At 53.5% G+C, this 15,063-nt stretch overlaps 5 protein-coding genes across 5 annotated transcripts; 3 read left to right on the forward strand and 2 right to left on the reverse strand.

Moving 5' to 3' along the window:
- Positions 1 to 1,812: 1,812 nt before the first annotated feature.
- J4E79_002920 (uncharacterized protein) lies at positions 1,813 to 2,716 on the reverse strand (the record flags this gene model as incomplete). The annotated part of the gene is made up of 2 exons (XM_049351817.1): positions 1,813 to 2,550; positions 2,612 to 2,716. The coding sequence occupies 2 exons, from the start codon at positions 2,714 to 2,716 to the stop codon at positions 1,813 to 1,815; spliced, it is 843 nt and encodes a 280-aa protein (XP_049213288.1).
- A 204-nt stretch (positions 2,717 to 2,920) lies between these two features.
- Positions 2,921 to 3,787, reverse strand: J4E79_002921 (uncharacterized protein; the record flags this gene model as incomplete). Its single annotated transcript, XM_049351818.1, has 1 exon — positions 2,921 to 3,787. One exon carries the CDS (start codon positions 3,785 to 3,787, stop codon positions 2,921 to 2,923), a length of 867 nt encoding a protein of 288 aa, XP_049213289.1.
- Positions 3,788 to 5,014: 1,227 nt separating this feature from the next.
- J4E79_002922 (uncharacterized protein) lies at positions 5,015 to 6,351 on the forward strand (the record flags this gene model as incomplete). The annotated part of the gene is made up of 5 exons (XM_049351819.1): positions 5,015 to 5,177; positions 5,225 to 5,281; positions 5,329 to 5,832; positions 5,883 to 6,213; positions 6,264 to 6,351. 5 exons carry the CDS (start codon positions 5,015 to 5,017, stop codon positions 6,349 to 6,351), a joined length of 1,143 nt encoding a protein of 380 aa, XP_049213290.1.
- Positions 6,352 to 7,347: 996 nt separating this feature from the next.
- SIP5 (SNF1-interacting protein) lies at positions 7,348 to 9,992 on the forward strand (the record flags this gene model as incomplete). Its single annotated transcript, XM_049351820.1, has 2 exons — positions 7,348 to 7,758; positions 7,815 to 9,992. 2 exons carry the CDS (start codon positions 7,348 to 7,350, stop codon positions 9,990 to 9,992), a joined length of 2,589 nt encoding a protein of 862 aa, XP_049213291.1.
- A 3,705-nt stretch (positions 9,993 to 13,697) lies between these two features.
- Positions 13,698 to 14,993, forward strand: J4E79_002924 (uncharacterized protein; the record flags this gene model as incomplete). The annotated part of the gene is made up of 2 exons (XM_049351821.1): positions 13,698 to 13,805; positions 14,058 to 14,993. The coding sequence occupies 2 exons, from the start codon at positions 13,698 to 13,700 to the stop codon at positions 14,991 to 14,993; spliced, it is 1,044 nt and encodes a 347-aa protein (XP_049213292.1).
- Between the last annotated feature and the right edge of the window lie 70 nt (positions 14,994 to 15,063).

The raw sequence follows: 15,063 nt of genomic DNA on the forward strand, positions 1-15,063 counted from the left end.
GTGGATTGACTCGCTGTGTGAGTTTTTCCTGTTGTTTTGTGCTGAGAAGTCTATCACAACTCATTAATTGTGACTCAGGTATCATTCAAGACTCTATCGATGATTGGCGCCACGAAGGAAGTCGAATGTCGCGCATTTTTGCAAACGCATCCTTGACGTTGGCAGCTACGTGGTCAGCCAACCCTCGTCAAGGTTGTTTTGCGACGCTCGATGAGCGATATACATCGCGTACAAAGACGTTTAAGAACGGCGACCGTAATACATATCAACTTTACTGTCGCAATGTGCTGCCCGAAGGGGAGGCTCCGCTCTTAGACCGAGGTTGGGTCTTTCAAGAGCGGATCTTGTCTAGAAGAATTGTTCACTTCATGGCGGCGGAGCTATGGTGGGAATGTCGGGAGTGTTTCGATTGCGAATGTGGTAGTCTTCAACACAGCAATTCCCATATGAACCAAAAATGCGCGTTCGACATACAAATGTTCTCATTGCCCAAGAGTATCGAATGCTCGTACTGCGATGACGAAGAGCGACGAGCCAGTCACGACTCCTACGATACTACGTCATTATCACACGCGATAAGGTGTTCCTCCAATAAGGCACGTCGCAAACTTCAGATCCAGGCGATCGAACAGAGATGGGAGGAGTTGGTGACCACATACTCGTCAAAGTCGCTCACATACCAAGACGACATCTTCCCTGCGATACAAGCACTGGCTAAGCTCGTTCCCCCAGAGATGGGTAGATATCTAGCAGGGCATTGGGAAAGCTTTATGATCTCGAGCCTCGGCTGGCTCGCTCGCGCGCCAGCCCAAAATAGGACTATGAAATGGCGCGCTCCGTCCTGGTCATGGGCTGCCACCCACGGGGAAGTGTACTGGCCCATTAAAATCGATTTTCCATTGGAGGCATCTGCTACTCTTCTCAGCGCCCTTACAGTGCCTATAGGCGATGATCCTATGGGTCAAATATCCCATGGGTTCATCGTCTTACGGGGAAAACTCGTGGCCGGGGAGATACAATCACCAAGCCGTGCTTCCGACTACGGCCTCATGCTAGAAGGGAAACCTTTTGACAAAATCGATCACTACACAGTCTATTGGGACAGGATCTGTCGTCGCGAGGTCGGTAAGGGAGTCTTCGCGCTCCGGCTTTTCGAATTTAGGAACTCATCCCATGTATACCAATTTTGGCTCATCCTGGAGGCCGTGGAAAGTAGCGAACGTCAATATGAGCGGATTGGCTTGCTTATTACAGATAGTTCCTTCTCTGGGCGATACTCAAGCGTAGAGATCGAGATGCAGGTGAAAATAATTTGAACGCGTTGCGGCAAACTGGCAAGGATCACCACTGTTCTTTCAGGACCTCATGGTATACTGGAAGAGGGCTTCAACAGACTTGGATACCGGTTTGATGATACCCACACTTGCTCATGTACCCATCTTGATAGATATTAAGCTTCCTTACTGTCACATACGTGACAAGAGATCCAACCCCTCACATCTTCCCAGAACACTTTGTACGAGTATAATCTCTGGAGCTTCACACATTGACTTCCGACTAGATGTCTGTGTAGGATACGCGCACTAGCGGTCTTGCAACCTAACAACGCAAGTTCTGAGTTTTGAGGATTTGAAGAGGCGCTTGTGGAAGGTAGAATGGAACATTTCCTCCAAGATTCTTCTAAAGTAGAAGCTCATAGTATGCACCTCCATCTTGCGCGTCGTCACCAGAGCACGAATCAACTGCTCGAATGAGATATCTTCCGCGCTTTACACATTCCCTTCCCATACTGCTCTTGCGCATCACCCTCCCTCAGCTCTCCCCCCTCGTCTCCTTCTCCACAACAACCGCATCCTTCTTCTGCGGCCTCTCCCCAAAAATCTGACTCCCCACCCTAACCTCATCACTCCCCATTTTGATCGCCCCCTCAAAGTCCGCACTCATCCCCATACTCAACTCCAACTGTCCCTCTTCCCACCCCAACTCCTTAACCACCTGATCCCTAACCTCCTTCAGCTTAACAAAATCCTCGTTTTCGGTCTCGGGCGTCGTGGCTTGACTGCGCGCAATGGCGCCGATGGTCATGAGGCCGTGGAGGAGGAGATGCGGACATTTTTCTATGATGTGCCGGCATAGTGCGAGTGTGTCGGAGGGTTCGACGCCGGATTTGTTTTCTTCGCCGGAGGTGTTGACCTGGACTTTCACGCGCAGTTTCTCTTCCACTTTATCATCTGATTCTTTCTCAACCAACGCCCTCCTCCCCTTCTCTAGCTCATTCGCCTTCTTCTCACTGTCCACACTACTCACACACCACAGATTCGGCACTTGTTCAGCCAGCTGCTTGCACTTGTTCGATTGCAGACCGCCGATCATGTGCCATTTTATGGAGCGGGGCAGGATCTTGTGCTTCTCGAGGAGTTCTTGGACGTAGTTTTCGCCGAAGTGCGTTTGTAGCGGTGATTGCGAGGAGGATGGGGAGGAGGTGGACGGCTTGTGCAGCGCGAGGATGTCGTTTGCGGGTTTGAGTTTGGAAACGGCGATGAGGCGGACCTGGAGTGTCGCGTGTTAGCAGGCGGGCTTTGGGGGGATTGGAGAGATGGGTGGGCGTTACTTCTTTGCTGCCTTGGCGGGCGGCGTTGATGCGCGAGGTTATGCTCGCGATGTTCTCGGTGAGCTGCTTCGCGCGTTGGGGGTTTATGTGCATGTCTTCGGCCATGGTTGATGCAGGGCTATGATGGTGTTCGCGTGTTCAGCCCTGCGACTCGCTTGGATGAAGACGTCAGATCGGTGTTACTGCAAAGTGCCGTGTTATCTCCGTTGCATGCACGAGTCATCACTTTTGCAGGCAAGTATAGGTAAACCAAAGGCTTGACGATCGATTAACGTACTTCTAGGCGACGATGCAAAGATAGAATTGATGCTAAGGAGCCGCTAGGACAGGCTGCGAAGTCTGCCAGGACTCGCTGACCCGCTGCAACCATTTCTCGCTCCCACCAAAGGCAGGGTCCACCAACAAGTCGTGATCGGTACCTGGGAGCACTTCATTTTTGTAATCATAGCTTTGGCTTGGTACCCAGATCGCGTTGAACCAATCCCGGCCTTTATCGCCGACCAGTTGGTCTTGTTCTGCGTGCATGCAGTCGATGTCCCAGACCCGTCTGTTTCCTGCCAGTCGATCATCTTCGCCAATGGTCTTGGACAGCAGCTGTACTGCGTCGTCGAGATCTTCCCATTCGACTATGGGGGTACTCCATGGAACAGAGCGTCTCAAGAACATCTGTGTGTCCATTGAGACGCCGTCCACAGACTCTGCGAAAACGAACTTGGTAATGTGGTTTCGCAGGTCATCCACGACTTTTGGATCGTCAAGTGCGACATCGTAGAGAGTGTCGTGGGGGCTACCATTTGGCTCTCTAGGCTCAGTTGTTTCGGACGCTGCAAGAGCGACTGGGCCTGCAGTAGGGCTTGAGCGCGACAATGAAGTGGATATTCCTTGAACGAGGGTGCCGCTCAAGCCAACCAGCGGAACGACATTCTGATTGATGAATCTGGCGACGGGGCCCATTTTCCCTATTAGAGACGCGGGAAGAAGCCCAGTAGCCTGTAGATGCGTCATCTTCGTGTGGGAGTAGTGTACCCATGGAGCGAAGAAACAGACGTATGGATGACTGGGATTCAGCAGGTGTGGATAGGCGAGGATAAGGTTCACGAGGTAGATGTCACCCCCACTGTGACTAGCAACCGAGACATGCTCGATATTCAAATGCGCCAGGAGTTGGGGAACCATTTCTACGTGGATGAGTTAGCCGCCTTAATGGAAGAACATGTTTACCAACCGAGCCAGGTCTGAATCCGCTTTTCAGGCGTCACAGCATCACTCCCACCAACACCGGGACGGTCCGGATGGATGATTCGGACATGATGCTTCTTTGCTAATTGATCTAAAGGGGAGTAAGACAGGCGCTGCCCAAACATAGCTCCACAGAACAAGACGACTGCGTTGCTGTCGGCGTCGCCAAAGTCGGAGTAAGACACATGATAGGGTTTGGATCGGTCGGCATCTGGGTTGGCGGGAAGCACAAAACTGCGGTGGAACCTTCGATCGCAGATGAATTCAAGCGCGCCCATGGTTGGGGATAAGAAGAGCTTGTTTGTAGGGATTGTTGAGGTGAGTACGTTCGATCCTTCCAATGTACCTCCAGCCCATCAGCTGCCAAGCATGGGTATGTTAGGCAACCAGACACGCGGCAGGAGGCTGCAGGTGCTATTGGATGTCAAGGGACAAATCCCACTTCTGCGTACGTCCTGTAATCGCAATCCACACCAGAGGTGCCGCGATTTGGTGTAACATGTTGAGACATAGCCTATAATCTTTTGATTGTTGAAGACGGTAGGTGAGGAATTCAATCGCTCGGGCACAGGACTGAAGCTTCGTCATGCGGAAGGATGAGGTGAAAACACCAATTCTCAGAGAAAACGAATGTCGAAAAGCGAGTCGAGTGTATTCTGCAGATGCCAGAGATTCAGCTGCGATGGAATCTGGCGACGTCGAAGGCTCGCTGCAGCACGAAGAAGGGCATCCCCGGAGCAAGCCTCATCACATCCGGCTCGTCGCCCCACATGGCAAGTAACGTGCCGCAGAACCGCCTGCGCGTCTTGCCCTCCACACCCCATCAAAGACCAACCCCAGATTTGATCTAGTAAACAAGACACAATGCACTCAAGTGTCTACTTAGAGCATAGAGACGCCCGGCTAAGGCACCTAGTACCTGCAGGAGGTGCCGGAGTAATACTTCAGACAGATTGCTTTATATGGCCAAGCCCCCGTTTAACCCCGGATACACCCATGACGCCAGTGATGATTAATATCAGGGCGAACTTCTAGAAATGAAGGTGCATGCGGTTTGGAGGGGCGCTCTTGGATTGCAATGTATAAAGATGTGGGTGCTGTAGGTTGGACAGTTGCTGGCGCGGTTGCTCTTTCCCACTCCAGTACTTCTTAGCCTACTTCACCATGAAGTATCTTCCAGTCGCTCTCGCCGCTGCTGCACGAACTGTGCTTGCGCACCCAGGCTCTCCACATCCAGATGCGCAAGGAAGGTACACGATTGAGGCCGAGGGAATCAGGGCGCAATTCATTCCCTATGCTGCTACACTCACCAACCTTTTCGTCAAAGGTAGAATGCACTTATCATGCTAGATGGTATCTACTAATAAAACCCAGACCCGGCAGGCCAGGAGCTAGACATCGTCCTAGGTTATGACAACACGTCCTACTACCGTAAGCTGCTGTCGCGCATTCATCGCACACCGGCTAACAATCTCCAGCCGTCGACCCGGGACATCCCGTCTACAATGCCATCCCAGGCCGATATGTCAACCGCATTGGCAACGGCGAATACTCCATTGACAACGTCACGTACCACACTGAGAAGAACGATGGCCCAAACACCCTCCACAGCGGTACAAACAACTGGTCTTTCAGAATGTGGAACGTCAGCGCCGTGACCAATTCGTCCATCACCTTCTCCATCAGCGATGCTTCCAACTCCTCGCTGGGTATGATTGGCCGTGTGGATGCGAGCGTCACGTACTCGGTCTCGAAGAACAAGTGGCACATCTCCATGGATGCCACATCCCCCGAGGCCAAGACGCCGCTCATGCTGACGCAGCATACTTACTTCCAGCTCGATGCCTTCAAACGCCCCGACAACCGCACTGTCTGGAACCACACTGTGTACATGCCCGAGGCCAAGCGTGCGCTCGTCGCCGATGCAAACGCTCTTCCCACCGGCGAGATTGCGCAAATCCCCGCCGGAGCCATTGATGATTGTGAGTAATCTCTCTATGAACCTGATATGGGTTGATATTGATTTGATTAGTCTGGTCCGCACCGCATGAACTTGGGTTTGCATCAGGCAACGAAGAATTCGAGAACCACTGCGGAAACGGATGCCACGGCTACAACGGCGCCTGGGCATTCAACGAGGCCAGGAACAAGAGCGCAGCTGTGCTCACGCTATCGAGCGCATACAGTGGCATCGAGGCCAAGTTGACGACGAACCAAGACGCCGTTGTCCTCTACACGTGCAATTGGAACGACGGAAAGAGCGAGTTCAAGAGCACGCAGGGTGTTGTTGGCCAAGACAAATTCATCCCGCGCGACGGGTGCATCGCTATTGAGGCCCAAGACTACGTTGATGGCATCAACCAGTAAGTCGATGATGACGTCGTTTCAGGCACAAGCTAATATTGTTGAACAGTCCGGAGTGGGGTCGGCTGGACAAGCAGATCTCGGGCCCTGGAGACAAATACCACTGGGAGTCGTCGTGGGAATTTGGAACGATCTGACATGAGGCGGTAGCGGCCTCTGAAGGGGCGCGAGGGTGGTGAGGCTAGCAGTGGACACGGCGTAGGACGGGAGGTAGTAAGCAACATGTTATGCAACCCCATTGACCAAGTGTCAATGTCTGGAGCCCCGCATTTGGGCGGGGTGCAGTGCTCGCGTGTCGCCCAACGTCTGCTTGGTAGCGAACAGCACAGTGTTTGAGGGCGAATTTCGAGTGTTTGTTGACAACGAAGTGGTGATGTTGGTGGTCGGCGACTGCGGGCGGGAATAGCAGACTGGGACAAGGCCCAAGGTTGGTTCCTGGTATTGGTATCGTGGCGGCGCGGGCTAAGCGGCACAAGCTCCAGGACCTAGCTGCTGCATGCCATGGCTGCATATAGGCCCAGATGTCGCCAGCACGCAGCCTGTTTGCTCTCCCATCGTGCACCCTCGTCACTACTCGACTCTGTGAATGATGGTGAAGGCATGCTGAGCTGACATGATCGACGGCTGCTCCTGACGCCTGATTGCCTTTTCCATCGCCCCGCCCATTCGGCCCTAAGCTTCCTACATACGCAACATTCATTTGCGATCGACAGTCCGCTGCGTAGCTGCCAAGCAACGACATCATCCAGGAATCGTCGACTCCAGGGCGCCATCACTCCAGGGTTGCTCGTCGACACCCACTCCCCACTGCACTTGCCTCTGCCTGCCTCGCCCATGCGCCCCTTTTGTCGATCGCGACTACTCTGTCTATCTAATCGCATCTCGTGAGGCGCGTTGGAAAGGGCCACCCACGGCCAGTCCCCAGCATCGATGTCCTTGTGACACCGGCTATCTTGCACCGGACACGCCCACCACCTCTCCCTCGCTAGCCGTCGCGATAACGACCTGATCCCTGCCCGCACAGACTGCGTCACTGGCACTTGGGCATCCACGGCCCGCCCTCCTGCGAGCCCGGCGCGATCCGCTTTCACCATCGATAATCCAATTCCTCCATCCATCCTTCCACCCGCACCATGGGCAACTCGCAGGGCAAAGAGGCCACGCCGGAGCGGAGAGGCCACGCCCGCCGCTCAAGCGCCCACCAGCCCACGTCGCCCTCGACTGCCGGGCCCGCCGCATCCACACACGACAGGCCGGGGAACAGTCCCTATGGCAACTCGCGGAGAGACAGAGGCAGCAGACCGGACCTATCTTTCCTCGGCATCCGCACCGGCGACAATGCCGAACGCGACCCCGCCCTCGAACCGCGCCGGGAGACAAAGGCGGAGCGCGAGGCCCGCAAGCTGGAGAAGGACCGCATCCTGAGGGCCCAGGAGCGCGAGAGGAGTTTGAAGGAGGAAGGCGTTGACGGAGGATACCTGGTCACACTCGGGGTATACACGGGACCAGAGGACTTTAGCAAGCCCACGGTGCGGCAGCTACAGGTATGCCTACATAATGATACGAGAATTAACACGAGAACCAAACTCACACATGCTAGATTGAGCGACGACTCGCTCCCTTCTGGCGGGGTCTCGATGACCACGAAGATACTTGGACTGAGCACCAGCTCGTCGAAGTCGTCAACGGCCGCCCGCTGCCCGCCGCAGATGACATCCCTCCCGAAGAGCCGCCTCGAGTCACCACGAACAACCACCTCAGTACGGCATGGAACCCGCGCAGCTCGGAGCCCAGTCTCAACAAGCTTACGGTGCCCATGGGCGCTCGCTCCATGTCCCAAGAGCCAGAGCGCGGAGGTGGTCTCTCCCCATCAAATCCCACCTTCTCCCTCCCCTCGCCTGGCTCTCCGATCGCGAACAACTCCTCGTCCTCGCCATTCTTCCGTGGCCGCGCCAAAACACTTGCCTCTCTCGCGACCGGTTCCCGCAATGCTTCGCAGTCTGACATGGCCCCGCAAGAACTACACCTCCCCAAAGACCCGTACGTTAATGGCCAACGGGTTGAGGCTTTTCTCTACAAGAACGCCTCCGAGTGCCCCATCTGCTTCATGTACTATCCGCCACATTTGAACAAGACGCGTTGCTGCGATCAGCCCATCTGCTCAGAGTGCTTCGTCCAGATCAAGAGACCCGATCCGCATCCACCAGAGCACCACGGAGAACCAGGCGCTGAGGGTGCGCAATCTGCTGAACCGGAGGAAGAGGTCCAGCTAGTCTCGGAAGCAGCTGCCTGCCCATACTGCACACAAACCGAGTTTGGAGTGACCTACGAGCCGCCGCCTTTTAGGAGAGGGCTCGTCTACAATGGCCAGGGTCATAACGGCATGGGTAGCGCGACGTCGGCAATGTCATCCACCTCGTCCTTGAATTCGCCTACTGCGGCCGGCCCTGGTAGAAGAAGGGCGACGTCACTGGCGGTCACAGACAAGACTGTGATAACAACCGACATGGTGCGGCCTGATTGGGCCAAGAAGCTGGCAGACGCGAAATCACACGCTTTGCGAAGGGCTGCCGCGGCCACTGCGCTACACAATGCCGCATACATGATGGGAAACCTTCCACAGGGAGAGAGCCGATTCGGCCTTGGAAGACGAAGGCGAATCTTCACTACCGACAGCGCTGGTAGCAGTGGACACGGAACACCCAGGCGTGAAGGTGAAAGCTCGTCCGGTCAACCAGGAAACTCGGGCGACCTATACCCCAGCCGAATAAGCTCTAGGAGAGGGAACAGGATTGACGACCTCGAGGAGCTTATGATGATGGAAGCAATACGCCTGAGTCTGGCAGCCGAGGAAGATCGCAAGAAGAGGGAAGAGAAGGACGCCGCCAAAGAAGCCAAGAAGGAGGGTAAGAAGAAGGCCAAGGAAATCAAGAAAGTTGCCAAAGCCCAACGGAATATCGGCAGTGGCTTCCACCCCATCGAGATTGACGGCATCGACGAAACGGAAGCGGGTAGCTCTTCGGCGGCTGGGAAAGGAAAGGGAGTTGATCGGTCTGGTGGCGCCGGTGGCTTCAATCCCATGTCAGAACCGACGTCGACTTTGAACACGCCGGCTACCAAGGACGACCCGCAGAAGCATCTTGAAGTCAGTCGCGCACAGATTCAGCGGGAGAAATCTGACACCAGCAATCCGGCTCCTTCTCATCTCGAGCGCAATAAATCCAACGCCTCCTCGTCCTCGTCGTCGTTCGCCGACTCATTCCAAAACTCACTACAACAGCAAGAGAACCAAAACCTCGCACCTGGCTCTTCTTACGTGCCTAGTTCAAACGCATCAGGCATCAGCTTAGCCCAGGGCGACACCGATACTCCTCCACAGGATTCGAATAGCACGGAGCCAATGTTCAACTTCCAAAGTCTCACAAAGGCGATCACCCCCGAAGACGACAACAAGAATGAGAACAAGCCTCAATATATCGAGGACGTGGGCGAGACGCATACCGAAGAGAAAGCTACAACTGCGAACGGCAAAGCGCCTGAAGCTTCAACAGCTGTAGAAAGCCAGACCTCTGACCCGCTAGCTGAGAGCACAGTGACGCTCAGGCCAAGTGAAGAGACACCAAAGACGCAGGACGCCCACTCCAACGACGATGACGAAATCAGCCCTGCGCCACCCATCCAACTCGTCTCAGACGACCACTCCCCCTCACACTTCGACCAGAAGCACCTCGGCGAAGTAAGCATGATGCACGAGTTGAACCACCAAGCCACGCAGTGAAACCCTTCATCACAACAACATGACCAGTTTTCCTTTGTCTCGAACTTCACATCAACATGCATTCGAATCGGTGTTTATCAATCAACTCAAACAAACGGCGCAAACGGGGGAACATGGGAGTTGAACAATCGCTACAGGATCTTAGTGTCTATTCTGTGTTTCGGTATCTCTCTCGGGTTCCGTGGGTTCATCGGGGCGCGTGGGAAGGTCTTTTTACTTTTCTGGTATGAAATTGCTGGGGATCATTCGGATGGGCAAGTGAAAGCCTGTCTGTTGAGCTAGATGTCATGGAGAGAGAATGCATTTTATCACAAGATCATCTTGAGTGGTGTATTTTGAGCATGTACTGTGGAGTGAAACATGTAGTTTGATTGGGGGTATTCATATCAAATATAAAGAACAAAGCAAAGCTCAAACTAACTCCTTGCACCACGACCTGCGCGTGCAGTTTCCCTTTGTTCCCCTTCCAGCCCACAACATCTTTCCTGCTGTCCATCATCGTCATGCTTCCTTCACACCTTGACTAAATAACGGCCTGTAAGAGCCTAGCCTTTAAAGTGGTATTACCCTAGTATGCAAGCCGTGAAGCACGAAACGTTGTCTGAGCTTAACAAATCCACAATTTCTAGGGCTTTTGGAAGGCTCGGCTCTAGGAATTGTGGATTTGTTAAATTCAGACATCGTGTCGTTTTGCTGTGACGGGTCGTATACTAGGGTAACAACAGTTTAATGGCTGGGTCCTTGGAACAGTTATGTGTGCCGTTACGGTACGTGGTTGTGAGGCTGGGTCGGGGATAGAGCAGCGATGGGTGCTTAGCTGTTCTGTGGGAGCTGTATGTAGTTGTGTGGTTGTGTTGGTGTTTCGGCGGTGCGACAACCGGGTTGAACGGGAGAAGATGAAGCCATGCGCCGTACTCCCATAATCCAATAAACGCCGTTGGTATCATGCCATGCCATGCCATCGTATAACCCGTCATCCCAAGTCGTGAAGTCGTTAATGTTCCCTCTTTTTCCCATCATCTCAGTAGACCAACGCTGTGATGTCCCTCACACTCAAATGCTGCAACGCAGCGCTACTCTGGCCTCCCAACCTCGTGAAATAAAGCGAGGCCAAATCCATAGTTGTACGTAGCATGGCTGTCGGCTTGCCAGGGTGGTAGAGATCGAGCAGGGTGAGGGCCCAACAGGCGATTTGGATGATGAGCAGGGACGCTATGCAGAGGCGGAAGGAGGAGTCTTTGCCCATTGTGTGTGCGGGTGGTTTGGTTGTCTTGTGAGGTATCGTAGTGGAGTGTCGGTGAATTTTCGTAGTGGCGGGATGGAGTAAGTAGTGGAATGCGGGGTTCCCAATTTCTTTGTTGCGTATATCCGTGACGGCCGTTCGTTTCGTGATAGTTGATTATCGTGAAGCTCGGATGCTCAATCTTCTTGCCCCAAAACAACAAAGCGAAGAAATGAAGGGTATCAAATGCGAAGAAAAGCCAAATGTATGATTGATGAACAATGCGATATTGAAGCCTGTCTTAAGTGTAGCGAACGATGGGAAAAAATAAACGAGGCTGGGTCCTTGCTGTTTATTGTTGATCTGTTGACGGCGGGTGAAAAAGAGTCGGTGTGGTGAGTTGGCATACCGCGTGCATGCAAACCAAACCCACTAGGTTAAGATACCCCAATCTTAGTCTAGGACAAAATGAAATTGTGGAAAGACCTCGACGGTAATGTCAACAAAGAGGAAGAAGAAGCGACAAAAGTGGTCTGTCCGTCACGTCTTCCTACATCGTCACGCGTCGCGCGTTCACACCACCACTCTCCTTGTCCAAAACCCCAAGTCAATGGCAACAACAGCAGGAGACCGTCTCGTGAAAATCATCCGTGAATGTCGGTGTGTCGCCGTGCGTGATCTGCTCGGTTGAAGATAGCTCACTTCCTTCCCATCGGGCCTCCTGTCAACATGCAAGAACCCCACAGAAACTAGCCTGCAAGGGGTTAAGACCGAGAGCAGACAGGTGCATGTGAGCCGTCCGCAACCTCGCTGGCAACAATACGCGTGGGGCTCTAAGACCCTTTGCGCAAGGTTGTGCGCGGGCTGCGGGTGTTTATCCGGGTTGCGAGGGTTGGTTGGGTGTGGGTTGGTGGTAGGTGTGTCTGTAGGTGGTAGGTGTTGAGGGTATGTGGGCGGAGCGGAGGTTTGTAGGCGCGCGTATGTGCAGTGTCTTTTTTCTTTGCTGGGGTCTTCGGATTGATTTGCGGAACTTGCGGACTTTCACATGCGAAGATCGTGCAGGGCGTTAGGTAGTTGCACATCGCACTTGGAGAAATGCGCCTCTCCCGCCCTTTCGATTCTTTTTCTGGACGTCATTTTCGCCGATGGGACACTTTTGTTGTTGCCTTGGCGGCGTAGTTGCCCGGCCGCGTAAGTAGTGCTGTCCTACCTGCATCACCATCGTGCCATCAACAATATCGGCCCGCGAGGTGATATAGCCAGGCAACATTCTACCGAACCGTCGCCGTCGTAACACACAATCTACGGACAAAGAAGAGGTCAAGCCTTAACAAGGTATACTGGAGGAACAACAAGATTTAACCACTCGAGCGAATTGCACACCAGCACCGAGTTCGGTAAACAACCCATCCCATCACAGCTGCGCGCGGCAGCTATTTACAGTACAAGCAAACGATACGGGTCTTACGTGCGAAGCTTTCTGCAAGGAACCGTGCTGGAGGCTTAGATGGATGACATAAACTTCACCACCTGGGCATGTCCCCACTATCCGCGGTTGGTCGTATCCGCGCGCTTGGTTACCGAGGACACCTATCAGAGCGAACCTGAGTTCATGCCATGATGACGACGACGCAGTCTACATTCTTCCTTTCATCCATTATAGTTCTGGCATTCGCATCCGGACGAAGCATATCCGCGGTCGTGTAACCAACCGATCGGACCTCAGTTCAAGGCGCCTGCAATAGAAAGTTCGATGCGTCTGCAATACAGAGTGCCGCGCGTCGTGAGCCCATCGTCAAGGCGGTATCTCATCGTATGAGTAGAGGTGTAGATGTGAAGGCTGACGAATGATCTCACGGGGCGTAAGTGATGGTGATGGCGCTTGGTCCCAAACTGACGGTTCATTGTCCCAAAGCGGTACTAGGGAACTGCTAATCTAGGCCGCGATGATGTGGTTTGGTGGAGCAGATAGATGCGAAAGTAAGTGCCTCGCGGAAAGCCTTAGACGTAAGTGTCATGCTGTGCGAGGGCTCCTTGTCTACTCACGATTAGGCAGATGTATTTGGATGGTGTTGAGTCGGGGCGGAGTGAAGGGCGACGTGTATATGAAAGAGTGATTGTTCGGGGTGAAGGTGCAATGCTAGAGCGTGGGACAACGAGTTTGGAGCAAAAGAGTGATTGACGGCAAAGGTGAGTGAAAAACGGGGTTCCCAATTCTTCTCATCATCAAACTAGTAACTTCCAGATGAGGTGAGACCCTATCGTGGTTTGCCTTGTTTGATTAGCGCTGGGTCGGCTGGTGCAACTCTACACTGTACTTGTTTGCTCATCGCACGGGTGCTACCCACAAGCCAAGCCTATACATCAACTTGGTTATACGGTCTCACAAGTATCTCCTTCTTCCGTGTTGTGTCTGACCATTGCGCAGTCATTTCATGTCGACAGCAGACATTGCAATAGAACTACAGCCTTTCCGTACAGACATGGCTCGCGGCGATACTACCACACGAACGTATCGCGATGATGAGAACGATGCTGTCAGTCAAATGTCTAGTCCGATGAGTCTGGAGGAGCTAGAGCTTCAGCGGCAAGTACATCGACGTACTGCATCGCAGCATTGGTGGAAGAGATTGAACTGGTGCGGGTTATTATCGCGTCGACCTGGTGAAACCGAAGCCCACCGAAAGCAACGGAGAAGACGTTGTGTTCTTTGGTTCGGGATCATTGTTGTTATCTTGACCATCTTCGGTGCTATTGCTGGAGGGTAAGGCGATCCAGTCAGTCGCGAAGTGGGACTAACATACATCAGTGTTTATATCACATTCGTGTCTATACTGCTAAAGCGGCTCGCTCCTTCCCTCAAGAACAGTGGCCTCCAGCACATCGTCGATACCTGGCAAGAGCCGCAAGCAGCCAAGGCATTCCAATTCGACTGGAGAGATGACTTCAGTCGTGACATTGTACCCAAGAGCTGCCACTCCCACAACGATTACTGGCGCTCTGTTCCCCTCTATGCTGCCCTCGCCGCGGGATGTACCAGCATCGAAGCAGACATCTGGTTAACAGAAGATGGCGAACTGCGAGTCAGTCATTCTTGGGAGTCCACGACCAGCGACCGAACGCTGGAAAGCTTATACATCGACCCACTTGTGAACATCCTCGAACAGCGAAACGCCACAACAGCCTCAGAGCCAGACAAAAAGACCGGCGTCTTCGACATGACTCCAAGCGTAACCACCGTCCTGCTCATAGACTTCAAATCCGACCCGGCAGCAACATGGCCAATCCTCCTCTCGCAACTCGGTCCCCTCCGTTCCAAAGACTGGTTAACATACCACGACGGCTCGGTGCTCCACACAGGCCCCATTACCATTGTCGGCACGGGAAACGCCCCGTTCGACCTCATCCAGTCCATGACAAACCGGTACATCTTCCTCGACGCCCCGCTACTCTATGTCTCGGATGCGAAGTACAACACTACGAATTCTTACTACGCATCCGCCGCCCTCAGCGACGCAGTAGGCAAGCTCTGGTTCGCAAGTATGTCGTCAAAACAGGTTGGAACAGTCAAGCAGCAGGTCGAAGCAGCGGAGGCGAAGGGGTTGAAGAGTCGGTACTGGGGTACTCCGAACTGGCCGATTGGCAAGAGGGATGAGATTTGGGAGACGTTGATGGGGTTGGGTGTCGGGGCGCTGAATGTGGATGATTTGGTCAGTGCGACGATGTGGAATTGGGGGTTTTGTGTTGTGGCTGGTATTGCGCTTTGCGGGAATAGCTAGATAGACTCTCGTTGTGGGACTACTTGAATCATTGATGCGACTCATAAATGGGTCCGTGTATAGTTTGGAG

Source organism: Alternaria viburni, assembly GCF_023758015.1.
Source record: "Alternaria viburni strain BMP 2772 chromosome Unknown scaffold_5, whole genome shotgun sequence".
Classification (NCBI taxonomy): Eukaryota; Fungi; Ascomycota; class Dothideomycetes; order Pleosporales; family Pleosporaceae; genus Alternaria; species Alternaria viburni.